The 26,755-nt window shown below is 39.2% G+C and overlaps 1 protein-coding gene across 47 annotated transcripts in view; it reads left to right on the top strand.

Moving 5' to 3' along the window:
- The window catches only part of BEND6 (BEN domain containing 6), a 74,723-nt gene that overhangs the window by 34,844 nt on the left and 13,124 nt on the right, over positions 1-26,755 (top strand). For 35 of the 47 annotated variants that reach the window (XR_012433714.1, XR_012433717.1, XR_012433719.1 and 32 more), the window contains one exon: positions 4,537-4,714. Coding sequence is in view for 39 of the 47 variants with exons in the window: in XM_005552679.4 (XP_005552736.1) it covers positions 4,537-4,714 (178 nt within the window). In the remaining 8 variants the exon portion in view is untranslated. Of the gene's footprint in view, positions 1-4,536; positions 4,715-20,710; positions 23,358-26,755 lie in introns of those variants that run through there. The other 12 variants (XM_074037767.1, XM_074037765.1, XM_074037757.1 and 9 more) reach the window with 2 other exon arrangements.

Here is a 26,755-nt window from a genome sequence, read left to right as displayed (position 1 = left end):
GTGTATATATATGTGTGTGTGTGTGTGTATATATATAAAGGCCAGTTTGGTAGTTTGAAAAAATCCTTTTATCTCAACACAGCTTGAATGTTACAACTTAAAAGCATATGTTTTCAAATAATTGTCTTGCTATTGACCTTTAAAACTATTTTTTAAACTAAAAGGTAAATGTGAATGCTTTTTTTCCATTTTTCCATTTTTTGTTTGTTTGTTTGTTTGTTTCTGAGACAGAGTCTTGTTCTGTTGCCCAGACTGGAGTGCAGTGGTGCGATCTCGGCTCACTGCAACCTCCGCCTCCTGGGTTCAAGAGATTCTTTTGCCTCAGCCTCCTGGGTAGCTGGGACTACAGGCGCATGCCATCATGCCCAGCTAAATTCTTGTATTTTTAGTTGAGACAGGGTTTCACCGTGTTAGCCAGGATGGTCTCGATTTCCTGACCTCATGATCCGCCAGCCTCAGTCTCCCAAAGTGGTGGGATTACAGGCATGAGCCACCGCACCCGGCCGTGAATACTTTTTTCCCCACTGAATCCGCTCTCCCCCAATACGCCCCAAAATTGACCTTATAGGATAGTCTCAATCAGAAGGTTGTGAATGGGAAATATGAAGGGAAGTGGATAAAGGAGACGAATTACAAAGAAGGGAACTTATGTTGTATACTAACATGATTAAAATGATTATTGAATGTTTACTATGTGCAATGCAATATGACAGATGTTCTCTATATATTGCCTCATGTCAACTTTTATTTTTTTACTTTAAAAATACAATGAGCTCCAATAAAGCTGCTGCCCATCCCAAGACCTAAAACATTACTATACCTTATAACTTCCTATAGACTCCTAACCTACCCCATTCCCTGCCTGCCTCATTCTAGAAGTAATCATATTCAATTTTGTTTAATTTACTTGTGTTTTAATAGTTTTATAGGCCGGGCATGGTGGCTCATGCCTGTAATCCCAGCACTTTGGGAGGCCGAGGTGGGCAGATCACTTAAGGTCAGGGGTTTGAAACCAGCCTGGGCAATATGGCAGAACCTTGTCTCTACTAAGTGTACCAAAAAAATTAGCTGGGCATGGTGGCACGTGCCTGAAATCCCAGCTATTCAGGAGGCTGAGACAGGAGAATCACTTGAACCCAGGAGGTGCAGGTTGCAGTGCGCCATGATCGCGCCTCTGCACTCCATCCTGGGAGACAGAGTGAGATTCCATCTCAAAAAGTAAATAAATAAATAATAACAATAATAGTTTTATAAAAATATATATACACAACTATAATGTAGTCTCATTATACATTTCTATATAAATATATTATATATTATAGATTATATATCATATATGACATATATTTACCTAGATAATGTATCATTAGTTTTATCTGTTCTTAAACTTTGCAAAAAGTATACCATATATTATGTTTACTTCTGGAACTCGCATTTCTCACTCAACATTTTACCAAAATTCATTCATTTTGTCTGTAATGTATTCACCATCAATGCTGTATAATATCCAAACTTGTAACTAACGCATTTACCCATTGTCCTATCAATGGGAATTTGGGCTGTTTTCAGGGTTTTCGCCATTATGAACAACAGTATTATGGAAAGTCTTGGACTACAAATATTGAAAATTTCTCTTATGTATAGACCTAGAAATCAATTGCAAGATCAGAGGGTAGGTGAATGTTAAAATTTACAAGATAATGTTAAATGTTTTCCAGAGTAGTTCTGCCAATTTACATTTCCACCAGCAATATGAGGAAATTCCATTGATCTATGTCTACTCCATGCTTTTGTCAAGCTCATTCATATTTTTGCCCCAAATCATATCTCATTGTCATTTTGATCTTCTCTTCCCTGGTTGTTAACGAAGTTGAGCATCCCTTTGTATATTTATAAGCCCTATGGGTTTTCTGTTCTGTAAAATGTTTGTTCATGCCATTTGCCTATTTTTCTATTTAATTGCTGGCTTCTTTTTCCTTACTGATTTGTCACCTAACAGTATTGCAAATATTCACCAGTTGCGATGTGTCTTTTCACTTTCTTTAATGTGCCTTAATGAAGAAAAGTTCTTAATTTTAATTTAGCTGAATTTATTAACCTTTTTTATTATGATCAATTATTTTATGCCTAAGAAATTCTTTCCTGCCCCAAGTTCAAAATACCTGCACTTATATTTTCTCACAACTTAAACTTTTGTTTTTGATGTTTAAATTCTTTATCCATATGAAGTTGTGTGTGTGCGCGTGTGTGATAACAGATCCATTTCCTTTACGTTTTTTTTTCCAAACGGTTAACCAATTTTTTCAAGCTTTATTTGTTGAACAGATCCCATTTCTGCAGTAAGCTGCCATGCCATCTCTATCATGTCAAAGTTCTTCATCTGCATGCATCTATTTTGGGCCACTCTCTTTTTTTTTTTTTTTTTTAGACAGGGTCTCGCTCTATCTTCCAGGCTGTGATGTGATCATGGCTCACCACAGCCTCAACCTACCAAGCTCAAGCAATCCTCCCATTTCAGACTCCCAAGTAACCAGGACTACAGGTGTGCGCCACCATGCCTGGATAATTTTTGTGTTTTTTGTAGAAACAGGGTTTTGCCATGTGCCCCAGGCTGGTCTTGAACTTCTGGGCTCAAGAGATCTGCCTGCCTCAGCCTCCCAAAGTGTTGGGATTACAGGCATGAGCCACCATGCCCAGCCTCGGGCCACTGTCTTCTATTTCTTGGTCATGTTGTCTATCCCTGAACCAGCACCCTACAGTTTTCTAGATTTTTAATAAACCTTTGTATTTCTGAAGAAACACCCTGCTTCGTATAGTTCTTTAGCATTGCTTTAGATATTCTTGGCCTTTTGTTCTTCCATATAAATTTCAGAACCAATTTATTAGGTTACCAAATGTCTTTTTAGATTTTTATTTAAATCATATTAATTCCATGGCTCAATTTTGGGATAATCAGTTTTTTAAAAAAATTAAGGATTCTACAGGAGTCAGACAATCTTAAGATCTCTTGCAAGTTCCAACATTTACTAGATGTGTGACCTTTAATAAATGACAGTTTTTCTAAATCTATTCTCTTCATTTGTAAAGTGGGTATTTCATATGAAGGTACAGGTAAAGTACCTACAACACCACTAAATGCCTGGTGGACAAACAACAAATAATTTTTATCATTTTCACCAATAGTGTTGCAATCTAATGAAAACAATATTACTTGTAAATAATGAGCCACAATCATGGTTACACAATAAATTGATAATTGAAATGAATTGAACACATTTAAAAATAAATTAATTAAGACTTCTTATCTCTGAACATGATGTCTCTCTACATTAATTTAGAAGATTATCTTTGGTAGCTTTCAGTCAAGTATTTTTTTTTTACTTCCTTCATAAAGATCTTGCAAATCTTTTGTTGTGTGTCAATGACATCTGCTCTCAGGGTTTAAACATAAATGCAGAATATTTAGGCTCTAGGGATTGAAAACTGTCAAGAGAATCTATAAAAATTTACTTTCTGGAGTTGTTTTTTTTTTTTTTTAATTTTCACTTTGTTTTTGAGACAGGGTCTCCCTCTGTCACCCAGGGTGGAGTGCAGTGGCGCCATCTCAGCTCACTGCAGCCTCAGCCTCCCTTTAATCCGGTGATCTCCAGAATAGCTGGACAACAGACGCATGCCACCATGCCCGGCTAATTTTTATATTTTTTGTAGAGACGGGGTTTCACCACGTTGCCCAGGCTGATCTTGACCCCCTGGGCTCAAGCGATCCACCCTTCCTGGCCTCCCAAAGTGCTGAGATTACAGGTGTGAGTCACCATGCCCAGCCACTTTCTGGAGATTTTAAAGAAACGTTTTAGGGAAGTGTAACATATATACAGAAGAGTAAATGTATAAAAACTGTATAGCTTGATTATCACACAATAAACACATCCATATAAAAAATAAAACATCACCAACACCCCAAAGATTCCCTCATGTCCCCTGTCAGCTACTACCCTACACCCCTCCACAGGTACCTCCTGTCCTAATAAATAGTAACCTTTTGAACACTGTGTTAGGAATTGTTTGTAGCTGGCAAGTAGAAGCACTAACTCTGGTATACCCTGCCATCTTGTTAAGCTTTTCTATTTATTAAATCATTCGTCTCTGTGTATTCACAGGTGAAAGAAATAAGGTTTAGATGGTGAGGCATTCTGCTCAAATCCGGGCTGTATATCAGAGAAGAGCAGATTTGAATGGTGGTCTTATCGATTTTATTCTGTTTTGCTAAATTATCTACTTTGTATTTTTCACTGAAGTTAGGCAGAAATTCAGAATCCTGGTTTCTGTTTCTCAAGAGGCATATGTACATGAAACTTTGTTCTGCCCTTATTTTGAGTTCCTCTGCCTGCTGGAGGACAAAGCTTCAGCTAGATCCGCAGCAGGAAGTGCCTGTGAGAACAAGAAATTTGTAGTCCCAACAACATGCAGTGGTTAACCTGGGATAAATCACTAAAGATGCTATGAGGCTTCTTTTATTGTGCCTGCCTTCTATTTTAGAGAGACCCATATTCGGGAAATGCCTTTCTGCCTGGTGAAAGCTCCAGTGAGGATGAGGAGCCTTTAGCAGAATTGTCAAAGGAAGAATTGTGCGCCAAAATAAAAAGCCTGAAAGAAAAACTAACAAACACCCGGAAAGAGAACGGCCGACTTCGACAGTCTTTGGTCATGCTTCAAGGTAAACGTTGAAAAAATTGACATTTTAGATAAAAGGGAAAGTATATCATCATTGGAAAGTATTGCAAATTAGCTGTCAAGAATAAAAAAGAAAATCCATACCTCTGGGAACTCAAAACTCACAGTTTTAGAAAAAAATCACTGATTATATAATTTAAACACAGAAGCACTCTATTGAAAGATCTAGCTTATGGCTCAAAAAATTTTAGATTCTCCTACAAAACACTAAATATTGTATTCATTTAATAGTGTTTAAGAGACATCTATTGAGCATTTAATATACGCCACTCACACTGCTAAGCCCTAGAGAGAAAACATTGTTAAGACAGAGCAAACATGTTAAGGTGCCCATGATGTGCTTAGGTCACCCCTCTCTGCTAGGGAAATCTCTAGAAAATGGAACTTATTGTGATTCTTCATGAAATCACTGGAATTAGAGTCCATAGAGTACATCTTCATTTTTTTCTGTTAGGAAGAGTGACTTGGGAAAACAATAGCGTTCCACTGGAAAAATATAAAGAAGAAAACTCACCACAAAATACTCCAGTGTCTGGGGAAAAAAATGAAAAAAGGAGAAAGAAGCATAAGCAAATTAAAAACTACTTGGCTTAATGCCTTTTTGTAGGATCCTATGTGATGTTCATGTGTTTATTTTTTCAAAAATTATGCTTTCCATTTGTAGTTAAGCACTATACATTATTTTATACAGCTGAATATTTTGTAATTAGGATACTATGTTGGCAGCACTCAGTTGTAAAACAGTAAATACACAGAACATTTTGAAAATAAGTCCTTCCAGTTGCTGTGCACAGAATGAGTACAAGTGGTACAAGAAAGTGAGGCAGAACCACCAGAAAGGCCGTACAATCATCCAGTCTCACATAGTAGCAGCCTACCCTACAACAATGGCTTATGAAAATAAAGAGAGTGGGCCGGGCGCGGTGGCTCAAGCCTGTAATCCCAGCACTTTGGGAGGCCGAGACAGGCGGATCACGAGGTCAGGAGATCGAGACCATCCTGGCTAACACGGTGAAACCCCGTCTCTACTAAAAAATACAAAAAACTAGCCGGGCGAGGTGGCGGGCGCCTGCAGTCCCAGCTACTCGGGAGGCTGAGGCAGGAGAATGGCGTGAACCCGGGAGGCGGAGCTTGCAGTGAGCTGAGATCTGGCCACTGCACTCCAGCCTGGGTGACAGAGCGAGACCCCGTCTCAAAAAAAAAAAAAAAAAAAATTAGCATGAATTGCTAATTAAAAGCATTAATCTTGGAGCTATAGACCTTGGCGTGAAGCCCAACTTTGCTTTAAAACTTTGGCCATATTATTTCACTGTGCCCTTATCCCCCACTGCAATTTCCTCATCCAAAAAGCAGAGGAAAGCCATATATGACTTCCTTGTGGCTATGAGAATTGAATGAGTGAATTAGTAGAAATGCTTTACCCAGTACCTGGCACAAGAGAAGAACTCAGCAATGGTAGTTATTATTGCTGTTATATATTTTTATTGACACCTGACACATAATCCATTCCCAAAAAAAACTGTAGGCTAAATTTCATTATAAATATAGAAGAGAAAATTTTAAATAAAGAGTACCAATCAGCTTCAATAGCATATGAAAATAATCACTTACTATGACCAGTTTCTTTTCTCTCCCAGGGTCCAAATTGCCATTTCATTTTCTTCTCTTTCTGCCAATTCCCAGTCTTCTTAACTCTCAGGTGATGGCTTTACTTCTTACTTCGCTGAGAAGTAGGAGGATATGAAGCCACTGCCATCTCCCCACACCTGTGCTTCTGTACCCCCTTTACTTCCTCTTATTCATGAATAACCTATCCTTGTGAGTCTCAATCTCCTTCAGTGCACCAGATCCCATCCCCTTTTTTGTAATCAGGAACATTGCTCCAGAGATTCTGCCCCGTCTCCTGCAAGATTAGATTTTCCTTCTCTAATGAATCATTCCCATTAGTATCAAACATACTGTTATTTCTCCCATTTAAAAAAACCTCACTTTCAGACCATTTGCTTCTCTACCTTCTGTTTTTCTCCTTCCTCTTATGGAAAAACTCCTTAAAAGTCTTGACTATACACACTCTATTCAGTTTCCTCCCTGTTATTCTTTCTGGATCCCACTCCAATTAGATCCTTTAATTTCATTGTAATTTCTCTTCTCATGATCATCAGTCATCTCCATGTATTAGCTTGCTAGGGCTACAGTGACAAAGTACCAAAAACTAGGTGGCTTAAACCACAGAAATTTATTCTCTCACCAGTCTCGAGGTTGGAATTATAAACTCAAGGTGTCAGCAGGGCCATACTCCCCCTGCAGGTGCTAGGAAGAATCTGTTCAGGCTTCTCTCCTAGCTTCTGATTGTTCCTTGAATAAATCAGCATAACCCCAGTCTTCACAGGATGTTCTCCTTGTGTGCTTCTCTCTCTGTATCTAAACCTCTCCCTTCGTATAAGAACACCAGTCGTATTATATTAGGGCCCACCCTAATGACCTCATTTCAACTCAATTACATCTGTAAAAACCCTATGTCCAAATAAGATCACATTCTGAGGTAATAGGGGTTAGTCTTCTGACACATCTTTTTGGGGGACACAGTTCAATCATGATATTCTGCATTGCTAACCTCAATAGTCATTTATCAGTTGTCATCTTAAGTGTCCTGTTACCAGCATTTTGACACATTTGGACAACTCTCTGTCCTTGAAAAAGGTTCTTTACCTGCTTTCCAGGATACCAAATTCACCAGCTTTCCTCCCATATTGTTGGTCTTTCCATCTTATTCCATTTAGCTGATTCATTATCTCATCCTCTAAGTATTTTATGATTCCCCTGGCTCCTTACTTGGACTTTTTTCTTTTCTATCTGCATTCATTCTCTAGATGACCGACTCCAATAATATGGTATAAATATCCATCAATGAGGCTGGGCGCAGTGGCTCACACCTGTAATCCAGCACTTTGGGAGGCCAAAGCGGGTGGATCACTTGAGACCAGGAGTTTAAGACCAACCTGGGCAACGTGACGAAACTCCATCTCTACTCAAAATACAAAAATTAACCAGGCATGGTATTGCACGCCTATGGTCCCAGCTACCTGGGAGGCTGAGGCACAAGAATTGCTTGAACCCGGGATATGGAGGTTGCAGTGAGCTGAGATTACACGACTGCACTCCAGCCTGAGCAACACAGTGAGACTCTGTAAAAAAAAAAAAAAAAAAAAAAAACACATACACACACACACACAAAAATCAGTGAGCTATGCTTGTCAGATTTCTATCTCCTGCCTGGGCCTCTTTAACTCATTGTCTAACTGAATGCTTGACATGACTGATAGGCTAACATGTTTCAAACCACATTCCTTACCTCCCTCAACCTGTTTCTTTCTTCCTCATCCTAGCTAATGTTAATTTCATTGTTCAAGTTCCTTAAGCCAGAAACTATGATGTTATCTTCATGTTATCTTCTATTTCTGTATTTATTTTACATCCCACACTCAGTCCATTAGCAAATCCCACTAGCTTTGCCTTCAAAATATTTCTGAAACTCAATCCCTTTTACCACCCCTACTGCTGCTACTCTGGTCCTAGCCACCATTACCTCTCATCTATAATTAAGGTGGCATTGTAACTTGCATTGCTACTTCTGTTCTTGTTCCTATGAGGTCTATTCTCAACACAGCAGTGAGAATGATTCTGTTAAATGTAAACCAGTTCATGTCCTCCTGTGCTTAAAACTCTCCAGTGAATTCGTACCTCATTCAGTATAGAAATTAAAGTCCTTTTATGATCTTTGGTTCCTTACATGATCTGGCCACCTCCCCTCCACTTACTTCTCTGGCCTTGTTTTCTACTCCTCATCCTCTCCTTCTCTGTGATCCAGACAACTGGACCACTTACTTTCCCTCCGAAGACATCAGGCATGATCTTATCTTCAGTGTCTTTGTGCTTTCCATCCCCTCTGCCCAGAATGTTCTTCCTCCAGTTATCTATAGACCTTGAACCCCCACTTCTTTCAGATCTTCACTGCTAATTCAACTTTTCCCTGATCTTCCTCCCATCTAAAGTTTCAACCTTTCGTCTCCCAGTTTATATTATCTTCCCCTGTTTTGTTTCCTTTTTGGCACTTGCAAGTCTGTGTAATCTACTATGTATTTAATATTGTCTATCTCCACATGTCCCCACCACATACACACACACTAGAATTTAACCCTGGAAACGAAGTAGTAAAGTTGGCAATTGACTGGACTTGTGACAACAGAAGTCAGGAATTGCCTACTGTCACTGCAGTGTTCATTTCTGCATTTATTCATTTTATTTATTTATTTTTTGAGACGGAGACTCACTCTGTCTCCCACGCTGCAGTGCAGTGATACGATCTCGGCTCACTGCAAGCTCTGCCTCCTAGATTCATGCCATTCTCCTGCCTCAGCCTCCTGAGTAGCTGGGACTACAGGCGCCCACCACCATGCCTGGCTAATTTTTTGTATTTTTAGTAGAGACGAGGTTTCACCGTGTTAGCCAGGATGGTCATGATTTCCTGACCTCGTGATCCGCCCATCTCCGCCTCCCAAAGTGTGCGGGGATTACAGGCCTGACCACCGCACCCAGCCCATTTATTCATTTAGTAAATATTTATAAAGTCCCTACTATGCGAAAGGGGCTATTCTAAGTACCTAGGAAACTCAATGGACAAAACAGTCAAAGATTCACGCTTTCATGGAGTGTGTGTGTTTGTGTGTATGTGTGGCAAGAGGGGATGGTTAAAAAACATACAAAAGATAATTAAGTAAATTATATAGTATGTTGGATGGTGAAAGGTGCTTTGGAAAAAATAGAGGCTGCAAAAAAGGATTACGTTTTGAGGGAGAGGGAGTGGCTTATAATGTTAATGGCATGGTCATAGCAGGCCTTCTTGTAAAGCTGCAGTTGGAACTAGGAAGATAACAGAAAGTTGAAATCTCTTGTATAATACTATTAAGAAAGGGGTCTAAGGGAAGACTATATGCTGATTATTTACTTTGTTTGCAATAATGTTCCTAACTCTTTAAGAATCAGGGCTGTTTCTATGTTTATAAAGCCTGGTAACTAAGAAAAATGGCAGAATGAATATGCCATTATAGACATTCAGGATGGCAAATGTGTGTGTGTGCTATGTGTGTGTGTTAAGCATTTAATACATATCTTGTGCACTACAACTGACCAACACAATAGGATGTGAAAGAAAATAAGTGATATATCTATTGTACAGAAAGGTATTAAATAGTCAGTATTTATCATGTGTACACCTAAGAAAAACAAAGCATCAGCCAAAAACTTAACTCTTGTAAGTAATGACATTTTAGTAAAGAATGAAAAATCAGTGTTTTTAGACTCCAAAAAACAACCGAAAATGGATTAAAGACAAACGTTAAGACCAGAAACTGTGGAACTTCTAGAAGAAAACATTGGGAAATGCTTCGTGGCATTGGTCTGGGAAAGGATTTTTTGAATAAGACCCCAAAAGCATAGGCAACAAAAGCAAAAAAAAAAAAAAAAGACAAATAGAATTACATCAAACCAAAAAGCTTCTACACAACAAAGGAAACAATCAACAGAGTGAAGAGACAACCTCCAAAATGGAGAAAATGTTTGCAAACTCTGCATCTGACATGGGGTTAATATCCAGAAAATATAGGGAACTCCAACAACCCAATAGCAATAAATCAAATAATTCTGTTTAAAAATGGGCAATAAAATTGCTGGGTCCATCAGCCCACTCCCCTGAAGTCATCGTGCAGCAGTTTCCTCTCTGCTTCACTCACAGGACCCAGGCAGGTGTCCAGGTATTAGGAGCACCCCCTCATCTGGTTCAGCAGCCTGAGTTGCTCCCTACCCTTCTTGGGCATAAATCTTGGTGCAATGGGACTCTCTCCACTCCATGCCCAGGCAGATCTCCAGGTATTCAGAGCACCTGCTCATGTGGATTAGGAGCTTGATTCACCCCACCCTTTCTGTACAGAGATTCACAGAGATTCTGTACACTGATGGCATGAAGGCCATCTCCGCTTCATGCCCAGGCAGATCTCCAGGCATTTGGAACACTTGCTAAGCTGATTCAGCAGCTTGAGCTGCCCCACCCTTCTTGTGCAGAGAACCAGGTGCAGGGGGATCCTCACTGCTCCACATTCAAGCAGATCTCCAGGCATCTATTGCACTCACTCTCCTGGATTAGTTTAGGACACCTCCCTCATGCCTGTGCAGAGAACTTGGGGCCAAGGAGATTTCCCAGCTCCACATCTAGGCACACCTCTGGGCACTTGGTGGCCACCCACTGGATTCCCCCTCAGTACTGATGCTTGTGCCTGCTATCAGGGAGCCTGTAGGTGGACCTGTCCATCCAGCCCTGCCCATTTTGGTCCCTCCTTTCCCTGCGGCTAAGCAGAGAGCACAGACCACTGTGTACTCTACCAATCAGCCCATTGACTGAGACCACAGAGAACTTCTCTCAGTAAGACAAGGATCAAGTCCATACCCAGCCACTTTGGTTGTAGCCAGATCTTACCTATAAGTGCCATGTACTGGCCTGTAGGTCAAACTGCACAGCCCAATATGAAACCTGCCAACAGAAGTGCATAGACCTATAGAAACGAAGCCAAAAGACCCTACCCAGTATTCACTACAGCCACAGGGAGAAAAGGGAAAGAAAAAGAAAAAAAATTTTAGGGAAAGAAAAAAAAGAAAAAAGAAAAAAATCATACCCACATGAAAAAGAAAAAGAAATCCAGAGAATACCTGTTACATCCTATACAAAATGAATATCACCAAGACATATAGTCACCAGACCCTCCAGGGCCAATGCTGAAGAAAAAATCTTTTTTTTTTTGAGACGGGGTCTCAGGGTCTCTGTTGCCCAGGTTGGAGTGTAGTGGTGCCATCACTGCTCACTGCAACCTCCACCTCCTGAGCTTGGGTAATCCTTCCACCTCAGCCTCCCAAGTAACTGAGACTACAGGCATGCACCACAATGCCTGGCCAATTTTTCTATTTTTTTGAGAGATGGGGTTTTGCCATGTTGTCCAGGCTGATCTTGAACTCCTGGGCTCAAGTGATCCACTACCTTGGCCTCTGAAAGTACTGGGGATTACAGGCATGAGCCACTGCACCTGGCAAGAAAAAAATCTTAAAAGCCACTAGAGAAAAATGCCAAAGGGAACCCCATCAGGTGAACAGTGGACTTCTCAACAGAAACCTTGCAAGGCAGGAGAGGTTAGGGGCCTATTTTCAGCATTCTTAAAGACAAGAAATTCCAACCAAGACATACATATCCTGATAAACTAAGCTTCATCAGTGAAGGAGAAACAAAATATTTTCCAGACAAGCAAGTGCTAAGAGAATGAGTTATTACTAGACCAGACTTACAAGAGTTTCTTAAGGGAGTTCTAAACATGTAAACAAAATAATGATACCCACTACCACAAAAACACACTTATGTACATTTTCCACAGATACTGTAAAATAACCACATGATAGAAACTACAAAGCAGCCAGCTAACAACTTTACAATAGGATCAAAAATTCACATATCAGTATTAACTTTGAATGTTAATGGTCTAAACGCTGCACTTAAAAGGCACAGAGTGGTATGTTGGATTAAAAAAAACAAGTAGACCTCATATGTAATGACACCCATAGGCTCAAAGTAAAGGGCTAGAGAAATATCGCAAATCGAGAATAACAAAGAGCAAGGGTCATGATTCTTATATCAGATAAAACAGACTTTAAGCCAACAATAGAAAAAGAAAGGACAAAGTAGAGCATTACATAATGATAAAAGATTCAATTAAATAAGAAGACTTAACTATCCTAAATATATATGCACCCAACATTGGAGCACCCTGATAAATAAGTACTCTAGACCTATAAGAAGACTTAGACAGCCATACAATAATAGTGGGGGACTTGAAAACACCCCACTGACAACGTTAGACAGATCATTCATGCAGAAAACTGACATAGGAATTCTAGAATTAAATTGGACATTTGATGAATTGGACCTAAGAGACATCTACAGAATATTCCACCCATCAACCACAGAATATACATTCTTCTCATCTGCTCATGCAAAATATTGCAAGATTGAACACATGCTTGGCCACAGAGCAAGTCTCAATAAATTCAAAAAAATTGAAATTATATGAACCATACTCTCAGACCACAGTGGAATAAAAATAGTAATCAATATCAAGAAGATCTCTCAAAACCACACAATTACATGAAAATTAAACAACTTGCTCCTGAATGACTTTGGGTAAACAATGAAATTAAGGCAGAAATTTTAAAAATTCTTTGAAATTAATGAAAAAGAAATACAACATACCAAAATTTCTGGGATACGGCAAAACTAATGTTAAGAGGAAAGTTTATAGTACTAAACATTTACCTCACAAAGTTAGAAATATCTCAGTGATCTAACCTTTACACCTAGAGAAACTAGAAAAACAAGAGAAACCCCAAAGCTAGCAGAAGGAATCACTAAAGTCAAAGAAGAACTAAACAAAATTGAGACCCAAAAATCCATACAAAGAATCAATGAAACTAAAAGTTTTTTCTTTGAAAGGATAAACAAGATTGACAGACTGCAAGCAAAATTAACAAAGAAAAGAAAACAGAGAAAATCCAAACAAGCACAATCAGAAACAACAAAGGTTACATTACTGACACCACAGAAATACAAAAGATCCTCAGAGACTATTATGAACACCTCTACACATACAAACTAGAAAATCTAGAGGAAATGGATGCGTTCTTGGAAACACACACTCTCCTAAGGTTGAACCAGAAACAAATTGAAACCCTAAACAGACTAATATCAAGTACTAAAATTGGACCGATAATAAAAAATCTGCTGGGCACAGAGGCTCATGCTTGTAATCACACCACTTTGAAAGGCCAAGGCAGGAGGACTGCTTGATCTCAGAGTTCGGGATCAGCCTGGGCAACAACACAAGACCTTATATCTATTAAAAATAAAAAGAATTAGCCAAGTGTTGTGACACGTGCCAGTAGTCCCAGCTACTCAGGAGTCTGAAGCAGGAGGATTGCTTGAGCCCGAGAGATGGCGGCTGCAATGTGCTGTGATTGCACCACTGCACTATAGCCTGGGTGACAGAGAGACCCTGTCTCAAAAACACACAGCAACAACAACAACAACAACAACAACAACAAAAACTACCAACTAAAAACACCCAGACCAGATGGATTCATAGCCAAATTCCGCCAGACATACAAACAGCTGCTACCAATTCTACTGAAACTATTCCAAAAAATAGAGAAGGTAAGGACTCCTCTCCAGCTTATTCCACAAAGCCAGCATCACTCTGATACAAAAACTTTGCAAAGACACAATGAAAAAAGAATACTACAGGCCAATATCCCTGATGAACATAGATGCAAAAATCCTCAACAAAATACTAGCAGTTCAAATCAAACAGTGCATCAAAAAGTTAATTCACCACTATTAAGTAGGCGTCATTCCTGGGATATAAGGTTGGTTCGACATACACAAATCAATAAATGTGATTACCACATAAACAAAAGTAAAAACAAAAACCTTATGATCATCTCAATAGATGTGGAAAAAGCTTTAAATAAAATCCAACATCCTTTCTTGATAAAAACCCTCAAGAAACTAGGCATCAAAGGAACACACCTGAAAATAATAAGAGCCACCTGTGACAAACCCACAGCCAGTTCATACTGAACAGGTAAAACCAGAAGCATTGCTCTTGAGAACTGGAACAAGACAAGGATGACCACTGTCATCACTCCTATTCAACCTAGTACTAGAATTGGTAGCCAGAGCAATGAAGCAAGAGAAAGAAATAAAATGCATCCAAATAGGAAAAGAAGTCAAGCTATCTCTCTTTGCTGACAATATAAGTCTATACTAGAAAACCCTGAATATTCTGCCAAACATCTCCTGGAAATGATAACAACTCTAGTAAAATTTCAGGATACAAAATAAATGTAGGGCAGACGTTCTTCACAGAGACTCGCCAAGGTTTCCTGCTTCAACAGTGCTTGGACAGAACCTGGCACTCGTCCCCCCCACCCCCGCCAGCCGCCCATAACCAGCCCTCCGCCGCCTCCTCACCGCACCCTGGGACCGTCGCAAGGCCTCCGCCGCCGTTCCAGCGCCGCATAGCCACCGCCACCGCCATGACTACCACGTCCCCCTCGCAGGTGCGCCAGAACTACCACCAGGAATCAGAGGCTGCCATCAACCTCCAGATCAGCCTGGAGCTCTACACCTCCTACACGGGCTAAATGCAAAGGAGTGGGCATTACATTTGGAAAGAAAAAATGTGAATCAGTGACTACTGGAACTGCACAAACTGGCCACTGACAAAAATGATCCCCATTTGTGTGACTTCATTGAGACACAGCACCTGAATGAGCAGGTGAAATCCATCCAAGAATTGGGTGACTACGTGACCAACTTGCACAAGATGGGAGCTCCAGAATCTGGCTTGGCAGAGCATCTCTTTGACAAGCATACCCTGGGAGACAGTGATAATGAAAGCTAAGCCTTAAGCTAATTTCCCCGTATCTATGGAGTGACTTCCCTGGTGACCAAGGCAGTCCATACATGTTGGGGTTTCCTTTACCTTTTCTATAAGTTGTACCAAAACATTCACTTAAGTTCTATGATTTGTACCATTCCTTCAAATAAAGAAATTTGGTACCAATAATAATAATAATAAATGTACAAAAATTAGTAACATTTCTACACACCAATAACATTCAAGCCAAGAGCCAAATCAAGAGCACAATCCCATTTACACTAGTCAAATAAATAGATAAATAAAATACCTAGGAATACATCTATCCAAGAAGGTGAAAGATCTCTACAAGGAAAACTACAAAACACTGCTGAAAGAAATCACAAATGACACACACAAAAAATGGAAAAACATTCCATGCTCATGGATTGGAAAAATTGATACCATTAAAATGAACATACTGCTTAATCTACCAATTCAACATTAATTCCTATCAAACTACCAATGTCATGAACTGGAAAGCAACTATTCTAAAATTCATAAGAGACCAAAAAAGAGCCTGAATAACTAAAGCAATCCTAAGAAAATAGAACAAAGCCAGAGTCATCACATTATCTGACCCCAAACTATCCTATCAATATATAATAACTAAAACAGCATGGTACTGGTACAAAAACAGACATGTAGACCAATGGAACAGAAGAGATAACACAGAAATAAAACTATACACCTATAGCCATCTAATCATCAACAAAGTTGACAAGAATAAGCAATGGGGGAAGGACTTCTTATTCAATAAATGGTGCTGGGATAACTGGCTAGATGTATGCAGAAAAGTAAAACTGGATCCTTACCTTTTACCATATACAAAAATTAACTCAAGACGGATTAGAGATTTAAATGTAAAACCTCAAACTATAAGAATCCAAGAAGAAAACCTAGGAAACACCATTCTGGACATCAGTCCTTGAAAATAATTTATGACTAAGTCTTCAAAAGCAATTGCAATGAAACAAAAATTGACATGTAGGACCTAATTAAACTAAAGAGCTTCTGCACATCAAAAGAAAATGTCAACAGAGTAAACAGAAAACCTGCAGAATGGGAGAAAATATTTGCAAGCTACACATTTGACAAAGGTTTAACATCCAGACTCTATAAGGAACTTAAAAAATTGAACAAGCAAAAAACAAATAATCCCATTTAAAAATGGGCAAAAGACATGAACAGACACTTCTCAAAAGAAGACATACAAGTGGCCAACAAACATATGAAAAAGTGCTCCACATCACTAGTCATCAGAAAAATGAAATCAAAACCACAGTAAGATACCATCTCATACCAGTTAGAATGGCTACTATTAGAAAGCCAATATTAAATATACTGTTGTCAGTATATTTATGGACATACTGTTGTCCATAATGGCTGTACTAATTTATATTCCCATCAAGCATATGAGTTCCTCTTTCTCCACACCCTTGCCAGCATATGTTATTTTCTGTCTTTTTAGTAACAGTCATTCCAACTGGGGTAAGGTGAGATCTTAGTATGGTTTTCATTTGCATTTCCCTAATGATTAGTGATGTTGAGCATTTTAAAATATACTTGTTGGCCAGTTCTGTGTCTTTTTTTTTTTTTTTTTTTTTTTTTTTTTTTTTTTTTAGAGATGGAGTCTTGCTCTGTTGCCCACGCTGGAGTGCAGTGGTGTGATGTCAGCTCACTGCCAACCTCCGCCACCTGGGTTCAAGCAATTCTCTTGCCTCATCCTCCCAAGTAGCTGGGACTACAGGTGCATGCCACCACGTCTGGCTAATTTCTTTGTATTTTTAGTAGAGAAGGGGTTTCGCCATGTTGGCCAGGCTGTTCTCGATCTCCTGACCTCAGGTGATCCCCCCGCCATGGCCTCCCAAAGTGCTGGGATTACAGGCGTGAGCCACTGCACCCAGCCTTCTGTGTCTTCTTTTGAGAAATGTTTATTCAGATTGTTTGTCCACTTTTTTTTTTAAGTAATGTCAGCTTTCATTTTAGATTCAGGGGGTATATGTGCAGGTTTGTTACCTGGGTATATTGCATATTTTAAAATATTAAATATAGGGCTGGGCATGGTGGCTTATGCCTGTAATCCCAGCACTTTAGGAGGCCAAGGCAGGGAGATTGCCTGAGCTCAGGACTTGAGACCAGCCTGGGCAACAAGGTGAGACCTCATCTCCACTATAAATAATTTAAAAATTAGCCGGGCATGGTGGCTCATTCTTATAGTCCCAGCTATGCGAGAGGCTAAGGCAGGAGGATTGCTTGAGTCTGGGAGGCTGAGACTGCAGTGAGCTATGATCGTGTCACTGCACTCCAGCCTGGGTGACAGAGCAAGACTCTGTCTCAAAAAAAAATAGTAATAAAAATATCACTACCATATGATCTAGCAATCTCACTACTTGGAATTTATGCAAGGTGAAGGAAATCATTATGTGTAAGAGATATCTGCACCCCCATGTTTGATGCAGCACTTTTCACAATAGCCAAGATGTGGAATCCAAGTGTCCATCAATGGACAAAGGGATGGAGAAAATGTGGCATATATATATAGTGGAATACTATTCAGCCATAAGAAAGAATGAAATCCTGTCATTTGCAGCAACGTGGATGAACCTCAAAGACATTATGCTAAGTGAAATAAGCCAACCACAGAAATATGAATACTGCACGATCTCACTTATATATGGAATCTAAAAAGGTTGATCCAGAAATAGTAGAATAGTGGTTACCAGAGGCTAGGAGGAGTAAGAAAGAGAGAGATAGGGAGAGGTTGGTCAACGGGTACAAAATTACAGTTAGTTAGGAGAAATAAGTAGTAAAATCCATAAAACCACAAGGACCAAGAAAACTCAAGAGAAGACCACACCAGATAAAAGATACCAAGAAAACTCAAGAGAAGACCACACCAGATAAAAGATGCCAATACAATTTTAGAAGCTGAAAAGCAGATGGATGAGTGGTGTCTGACTTAAAAATCTGAAAAAGCTGAACTCCAGTATCTGTGATGGAGGTGGGCAGAAGACAGGGAGAGAAGTTAAAAAGAAATAGGCTAAATTACATCAACAGCAAAAGCTTTCAGGAATTGGACCTGTGAAAGGAATTATGGTAGTACTGGTAGTGTGAAAACTGGAAAACTCATTGAAAAACCTGTAGGAAGACACTTTCAGGCCAGGCACAATGGCTCAATCTTGTGATCCTGGCACTTTGGGAGGCCAAGGAGGGAGGTTTGCTTGAGGCCAGGAGTTTGAGACCAACCTGGGCAATATAGTGAGACTCTTGTCTCTACAGAAAGTAAAAACTGTAGAGATTCAGTCTTTACGGTTCTTAGAAGAAGCAGTGTGGCATAGGAGCAAAGAGGTAAAAATTTGGGAAAGCAAAGCACCTGAGTTCAAGCCCTGCTCTGCCACCTAGTGTCTGTGTAACCTTGTGCAAGTTGTTTAACCATGCTGTGCCTCCTTTTTTTCATCTCTAAAATGGAAATAATAAAGTACTCACCTGAGTGACAGGGAAAGCATTCAGAACAGAGCCTGGCACATAGCAAGTATTTGTTGTTACAATGTTTGCTATCACAATTCAACATGGCCGGCTTTGTAGATGTGTGACGTGCAGTTACATAAGGCCCTGCTCTTAGAAGGGCCCACATACTGGTTAAAGGCTCTGCTGTCACCATCTTAAAATTCTTTAGAGGTTCTGAACAATGAGCACTGAATTTTTTGTTTGTGTTGGGCCCTGCAAACTATGTAGTCATGTAGCAAGTCCTGCAAGTCAATCAGGAAAAGGATGTGTTGGGAAAATTGATATTCCAAGCTACCTTCTCATTTCACACCAGGTGACTCACTAAGAACATAACTATAGAGTTTAAATTAAAACTCCATGTTCTGATTTTGAATGGGAAGTACTGGTTTGAACACATAATAAATGTTGTCTTTAAAAAGTTGTAGTTTACCCAAAGCAATGTATAGATTGAATGCAATTCCTATCAAAATACCAATGACATTTTTCACAGAAATAGAAAAAACATTTTTTATAATTTGTATAGATTCGTGAAAGACCCTGAATAGCCAAAGCAATTCCGAGCAAAAAGAACAAAGCTGGAAGTATCACTCTGTCGACCTCAAAATATACTATAAAGCTGTAGTAGCCAAAGCTGCATGGTATTGGCTTAAAAATGGCACATTAGACCAATGGGACAGAATAGAGAACTCAGAAACTAATCCACATACCGACAGTCATTTGATTTTTGACAAAGCCACCAAGAACATTCACTGGGGAAATGTAGTCTCTTTAATAAATGGTGCTGGAGCCAGGCACGGTGGCTCACACCTGTAATCCTAACACTTTGAGAGGCTGAGGTGGGAAAATCACTTGAACCTAGGAGTTCGAGACCACCCTGGGCAAAACAGGGAGACCCATCTCTACAAAAACTGTTAAAATGAGCCTGGTGTGGTGGCACACACCAGTGGTCTCAACTACTCAGGAAGCTGCGTGGGAGGATTGCTTGAGCCCAGGAGGTTGAGGGTCCAGTGAGCCATGATCACATTACTGCACTCCAGCCTGGAAGATGAAGTGAGACCATGTCTCAAATTAAAAAAAAAAAAAAAAAAAAAAAGTCGTGCTGGGAAAACTATATAATTATTTGCAGAATGAAACTAGACCCTCACCTCTCATCCTATGCAAAAATCAATTCAAAATAAATCAAAGACCTGAATTTAAGACCCAAACAATGAAACTACTAGAAGAAAACATAGGGGAAACACTCCAGGACATTGGTCTGGGAAAATATTTTGTGAATAGGACCTTAAAAGCACAGGCAACAAAAGCAAAAATAAACAAACATTCTGATTTAAAAATGGCCAAGACAGAGGATCACTTGAGGCAAGGAGTATGAGACCAGCATGGGCAACATAGCAAGACCCTATTTCTACAAAAAAAAAAAATTTTTTTTTAATGAGCTGGGTGTGGTGTCTTATGCCTGTAATCCCAGCTACTCGGGAGGCTGAAATGGGAAGATAGCTTGGGTCCAGGAGTTTCGGAAGTTTACAGTGTGCTGTGATCATGCCACTTTGTTCCTGGAACCAAGCCGGGTCCAGCTGTGTTTTCTTGAGGCCCAATAACAGGAAGCAGACAAACTAGGAAAGAAGGGAATTTATTGCTGTAACCGGATACAGGGAGAAGGCCAGAGATAATTCCACCAGACCAACTCAAAGTGTTGCAATTTTCTTAGTGCTTATATAGGTTGGGGTTGTGTGCCTATGTGCAGTATAGCTTTGGCCTAAGTCTACTGGTAACTAATTTTGTTTCAACTAGAAGGTCAGAGACAAAAATGCTTGCTAAGTCTGATTAAAATGGCCCCACTACCTTCAAGGCCTGTCTACTGTGGTACCAGAGTGATTATTTCTATCTTATCTCCTTTACAGCTTGGTCCAGAGAGCTGCCTTAGACTCTCCAATGAATCTGTTCAAACAGCTGCCTCTGTTACCTTGACTCATCTCAGATACAGGTCCTGGCGCTAGGAATCAAAGACTGTCTCTATTATTTTGGCTTGCTCCAGGTTAGGGAGAAGCCCATGCAAGGCTCCTACTGATCATGTTTCATTTCTAGCTTTGATGTCTGGGCACTGATTTCCCTAGGTTTAACTATTTGCTCAATGTCAAGGCAGTGCTGTGGAAATCTGTCTGTGTAACTGGAGTGCTTGGCAGGCCTGTCTGTGTGACTGTCATGCAGGCCTGTCTGTGTGATTGTCAGGGAGAACTGGCCTGCCACAACTTCACTCCAGCCTGGGTGACAGATAGAGACACCATCTCTTAAGAAAAGAAAAAAGAAAAAAAAATGATCAATCTGAACAGATATTTCTCAATAAGACATACAAATGGCCAATAGGTATATGAAAAAAATGCTCAACATCACTGATCACCAGGGAAATACATATCAAAACCACAGTGGGGTAGCATCTCACCCCAGGAAGGATGGCTATTATCAAAAAGATAAAAAAATAACAAATTCTGGTGAAGATGTGGAGAAAAGCGAACTCTTATACACTGTGGGTGTGAATGTAAAAACAGTACAGCCACTGTGGAGACAGCACGGTTCACAATAGATAACGTAGGGAATCAACTTAAGTGTCCAACAACAGATGAATAGATAAAGAAAATGTGGCATAGATACACAATGGAATATTATTCATCCGTAAAACAGAATGAAATCCTGTCATTTTTGGCAACACGGATGATCATTATGTTAAGTGAAATAAGCCAGGAATAGAAAGCTAAACACTGCACGTTCTCATTTGTATATGGAAGCTTAAAAAAAAAGGTTAATCTTGTAAAACTAAAAAGTAGAACAGAGGATACAAGAGACTGGAAAGGGTAGGGGGAAGGGAGAGGTAGGAAGAGATTTATTAAAGCATACAAAATTACAGCTAGATAGGAAGAATACGTTCTAATGTTCAATATCCTTGTGGGATTACTATAGTTAACAATAGTATATATTTTCAAGTAGCTAGAAGGAGGATTTGGAATGTTCCCAACATAAAGAAATGATAAATGTTTGCAGTAATAGATATGCTAATCACCCTGATCTGATCATTATACATTATATGTATCAAAACATCATTATTTGCCCTATGAATATGTATAATTAAAATATTAAATAAAATCAAATTTAAACAAGTTTTCTAATATGGTTCCCTGAATAGTCCTAAAAACAGGAACTCAATAGCCAAGAGCACTCCTAGAAATTAGATGTGCCTTTGTAATATCATTAACCTTTAAAGGGAACGATGACTTCTTGGGTAAATGGCAGATTCCATGTCTTGCATACGAAATGTACAGAATAAGACTTGTGAAGAAGCTTAAGCAGGAAATATACAGGAACATTTTGTCATATCAGAAAGCAAGGAAGTTAGAACACGCAGATGTGTCAACTAGAAGAGCTTTCCACAAGCCAAAGATGGGACAGTTTGAGCATCAATAAGAATGACAACCACAATAGATAGACACATATTGTATTAATATATGTTTAAATGCATGAGTTCATAGTGGTATTCAAAAAAGAAAAAAAAGTAATGATCATCTGAAAACAACCAACTCGTAATTTTGAAAATTGGCACATACAAACCAAAATCAAGCATGTATCCTGCCATTACTATATGAAATGGACTTCTGGGTAACCAAACAGTTGATAAGAGGAAGTTTCCCTTTGTAGAACTCCAGCTAATAAATGAAGAAGAAAATTATTAGAATGTCACTATTTTACAACCCATCGTGACATAATGAATCTATGCAGTGATCATCCATAGCTGCTGAGATGACAAAAAAGCTAGCCAGGCATTAAATGCCACCTGATGGAAGTTAAAAACACTACCTGAATCCGATCAACCCTTCACATCTAACTACCAATCTACATCGAATACAGGGAACCAGAGAATATGTTAAATACCACCAAAGGGTGCAATCACAGCAAAATCTGACTATAGGAAATTCTCCAGGACAAATGACCCAGTTTCCACAATTAATAAATTGCAAGGGAAAAAAACTAGGAAGGGAGAGGAAACCCGTAGTTTATATGGAAGAGACAGCAACCGGTTGTAACGTATAGTCCTCACTGGATCTTGATTCAAACAAACTGTTAAAAAATAAGACCATCAGAGAAATTTGAACACTGACTATGGTTTTTTAAAATGATATTTAAAAACTATTGTTAACTATTTCTGGCTGTAGTAGTGGTGTTAACAGTTATATTTTTAAATACACCTTTTAGAGATGCCTACAGAAATTTTTACAGATAAAAATGAGATGATGCCTGTGCTTTGCATCAAATAATTTGGGGGAGAAAAGGGATCAGGGTATAAGTGGAATGAGACTTGCCATGAATTGAAATGGGAGAATTTGCTATTTTTGTTTCTGTTTAAAATTTTCCATTAAAAGTTTAAAAAAATATATCCAGGAAAACAATGTACTTGTGAAAAGATATTTAAACTCTACAAAATTATTGGTGAATATTTAACTGATCTGAGTAATGAATGACTTTCTAAGTATAAAATAAATGGATAATATACTAAGAAAAGACTGCTACTTTCAACTAAAATGAAAGTTTAAATTGTGTGTGTTTAAAATGTTATAAAATTAAAAGATAAACACTTTGAGAAAAATATTTGCAACTCAAGAAAAATAAAAGGTTAAAATGCTTAATAGATAAGGGAGTTAATAATAAAGCTAATACATTCTGCTTATAATGTGCTAGGCACTCTTGTAACCACTTTACAAAAACCATTTCAGTTCTTATAAAATAGAAAAAGTACCAAGATCCCATGCTCCAATAGATAATTGATAGAAGAAATTCTAATAATCAATAAACAAATTATATTTAACTTCACAATAATTAAATAATTGTAATTTAAAATGTACTAAGATTTTAAGCTATCAAAAAAATGAAGATGGTTGTTACTGATTAACACCTATTGTTGGTGGCACAGTGATATGGTCAATTTCTTATATTGCTGGTGGGAGTGTAAGTTGGAAAAATGTTTCTAGAGAGCAATTCAGCAATATGAATTGAATCTTGAAAGCATTTATATCTCTTAATGCTGTTATGCTCTCAGGAATGTATAGCATTGACATGATCAGAGGTGCATATGAAAATGTAGATGCAAGAAGGTTTATCAAAGCTTTATTTGTAATTAAGAAAATTGGGCCTAGCAAAGTGGCTCCCCACTGTAATCCCAGCGCTTTGGGAGGATCACTTGAGCCCAGGAGTTCGAGACCAGCCTGGGCAACATAGGGAGACCCCATTTCTACAAAAAATAAAAATATTAGCCAGGCAGACCCAGCTACTTGGGAGGCTGCGGTGTGAGGATTGTTTGAGCCTGGGAAGTCAAGGCTGCAGTAAGCTGTGATCATGCCACTCTACTCCAGCCTGGGTAATAGCAGGGCTCTGTCTAGAAAAAGAGAAAGAGAGAGAGAGAGAGAGAGAGAAAGGAAGGAAGGAAGGAAGGAAGGAAGGAAGGAAGGAAGGAAGGAAGGAAGGAAGGAAGGCAGGCAGGCAGGAAGGAAGGAAGGAAAAGAAAAAAGAAAAAAAGAAGCATTGGAAGCAACCTAATTTCCAAGTGAGAAAAGGAGCATTTAAAGAAGTTATAGGACTGGGCGTGGTGGCTCACGCCTGTAATCCCAGCACTTTGGGAGGCCGAGGTGGGCAGATCACCTGAGGTGAGGAGTTCAAGACCAGCCTGGCCAACATGGTGAAACCCCATCTCTACTAAAAATACAAAAATTAGCTGGCATGATGCACACCTGTAGTCCCAGCTACTCAGGAGGCCGAGGCCAGAGGATCACTTGAACCTGGAAGGCGGAGGTTGCAGTGATTCGAGATCATGCCACTGCACTCCAGCCTGGGTGACAGAATGAGACTCTGTCTCAAAATAAGTAAATAAATAAATAAGTTACAGAACATGAATATATTGGATATTAGGGAAAATAGCCCATCAACAGGTGAATGGATACATTAATTATGAAGTAATGGAATGTTAGCAATAAAAAGAAATGAATTATGGTACATACAACATGGATGTGTTAAACTATTATGCAGAGAAAAAAGACAAAAAAAAAGGGAGAATATACTGTTTGAGTTCATTTATATGGAATTCTAGAACAAGTAAAATTTATCTACAGCTAAAGAAGTCAGATTAGTGGTTGCCTCTGAGGTAAGTCCAAGGATTGATTTAGACAGGATGTAAAGGAACATTCTGGGAGGATGGAAATGTTCTATCTTGATTAGGTGTGTTTTTAATGGGTGCACCCATTTGTCAAACTCGTCCCCTTTACCTATGAAATTTCTGCTCAGACTTCATGTAAGGTTTTGCCTTTAACTGTATGTAAATTAGACCTTAAAGACTCATATTTTCCAAGAAGATTTAATAAAACAGGCAAAATATTCACCTTACCATTTTAATTGGAAAAAAAGAGGCATGATACAATGCAATGTATACAGCATGGTTCTAATTACGTAAAAGAAAATACATTAATAAAACTAGAGATACACAGGCAGAAATAACAAGAATGATGTATGCCAATGAACATATACAAACGTAATTTGAAAAAAATAGTAAATATTCTTGTAGTCCCACTTCATACCAAATTCCCTTTTTCTTCTTACGTTCTAGACTTCACCTTCTTTCAGTTCCTCATATGAAGAAGGTGCTATTCCCATGCCTCTAATGACCCCCTCATTCTCTTCAGCAATTTAATCCCTGCTCAGTCTTAAGTTGTCAGATGAATCTTGACTTCCTCAGAGAAGCCCTGCTTTCCCCATCCAAGTCAAGCCCTCCCATTCCCCAGGCTGGGTCAAGCACCTTATGCTGCTGCTTTGTGCCATTTAAGAATTGTGATTTTTTATTTTTTGCATATACCTCAGGTAAACCAAACTGCAAAGTTAAGGGCAGTGTCCTCCACACTGCCAAGAGTGCCTAATACTTCTGACACCAACTACACATGCAGGAGTTTCCCGAAACCACCCTCATATTCAATAATTTTCTCTAATAGAAAAACTCACAGAACATTCATTACAAGGAAAGGATACAAATTAGAATCAGCCAAAGAAAGAGGGCAGAGTCTGGGAGGTTTCCACATGTGTCAGGCTTTGGTTGTCTCAGGATGCCTTATGCCCATAGCATCTATATGTGACAATCCACATAAAGTATTGTCTATCCAGAAAGCTCACCAGAGCTCTACTGTCCAAACTTTTTATTGGAGCTTCATAATGCAGGCATGATTGATCGGTTGATTGCCTGCCCATGTGGTTGAACTCAGTCTCTAAATCATATGGTTGGTCTTTCTGGATTTCAGGCTGTGGCCAGCTGCCACCCTAAGGCTATTGCATGTGACTTGGCCCCACCATGAGTCAGCTTATTAGCATAAACTGTCAGGCATGGTCCCAGGAGCTCATGATGAGTGGTGAAGACATTCCTGTCAGTCAGGAAATTCCAAGGATTTAACAGTTACTTCCCAGGAACTCGGACAAAGGCCAGATCGTTCTTTGAGCAGGGCAAAATTCTTGCTACACAGGTGGGTTTGTAAATAAGTCTCCCCTTCACCCCTCAGACTGTAAGCTCCAAAAGGACATGGATCACATCTGGTTTTGCTCCCAGTTTTATCCCTCACACCTAGCATAGTGGTTGGCAAATACTGAGAATCTGCATAACATAGACTTGGGAGGCAGCCAGTCTGAATTTGAATCTTGGCTTTTCTCTTCACTAACTGTGTGTGACTCTGGACGAATTACTTAACTTCTTGTTGCCTAACTGACTTCATCTGGAAATGACAGGTAAAGATAATACCTATCTCAGAGAGTTGCAATGAGTATTGGATGAAAGAACATCAGTGAAAGTCTCAGAATAGTGCCTGGCACAGAGGAAAAAAACTAGATAAATGTTTAATATTATTAAATGCTTGATAAGTAATTACTGATGG

Source organism: Macaca fascicularis, chromosome 4 (genome assembly GCF_037993035.2).
Source record: "Macaca fascicularis isolate 582-1 chromosome 4, T2T-MFA8v1.1".
In the NCBI taxonomy this organism is placed as follows: Eukaryota; Metazoa; Chordata; class Mammalia; order Primates; family Cercopithecidae; genus Macaca; species Macaca fascicularis.
The sequence above is the reverse complement of the archived record's forward strand: the minus strand, read 5'-3'. Positions and strand labels throughout refer to the sequence as shown.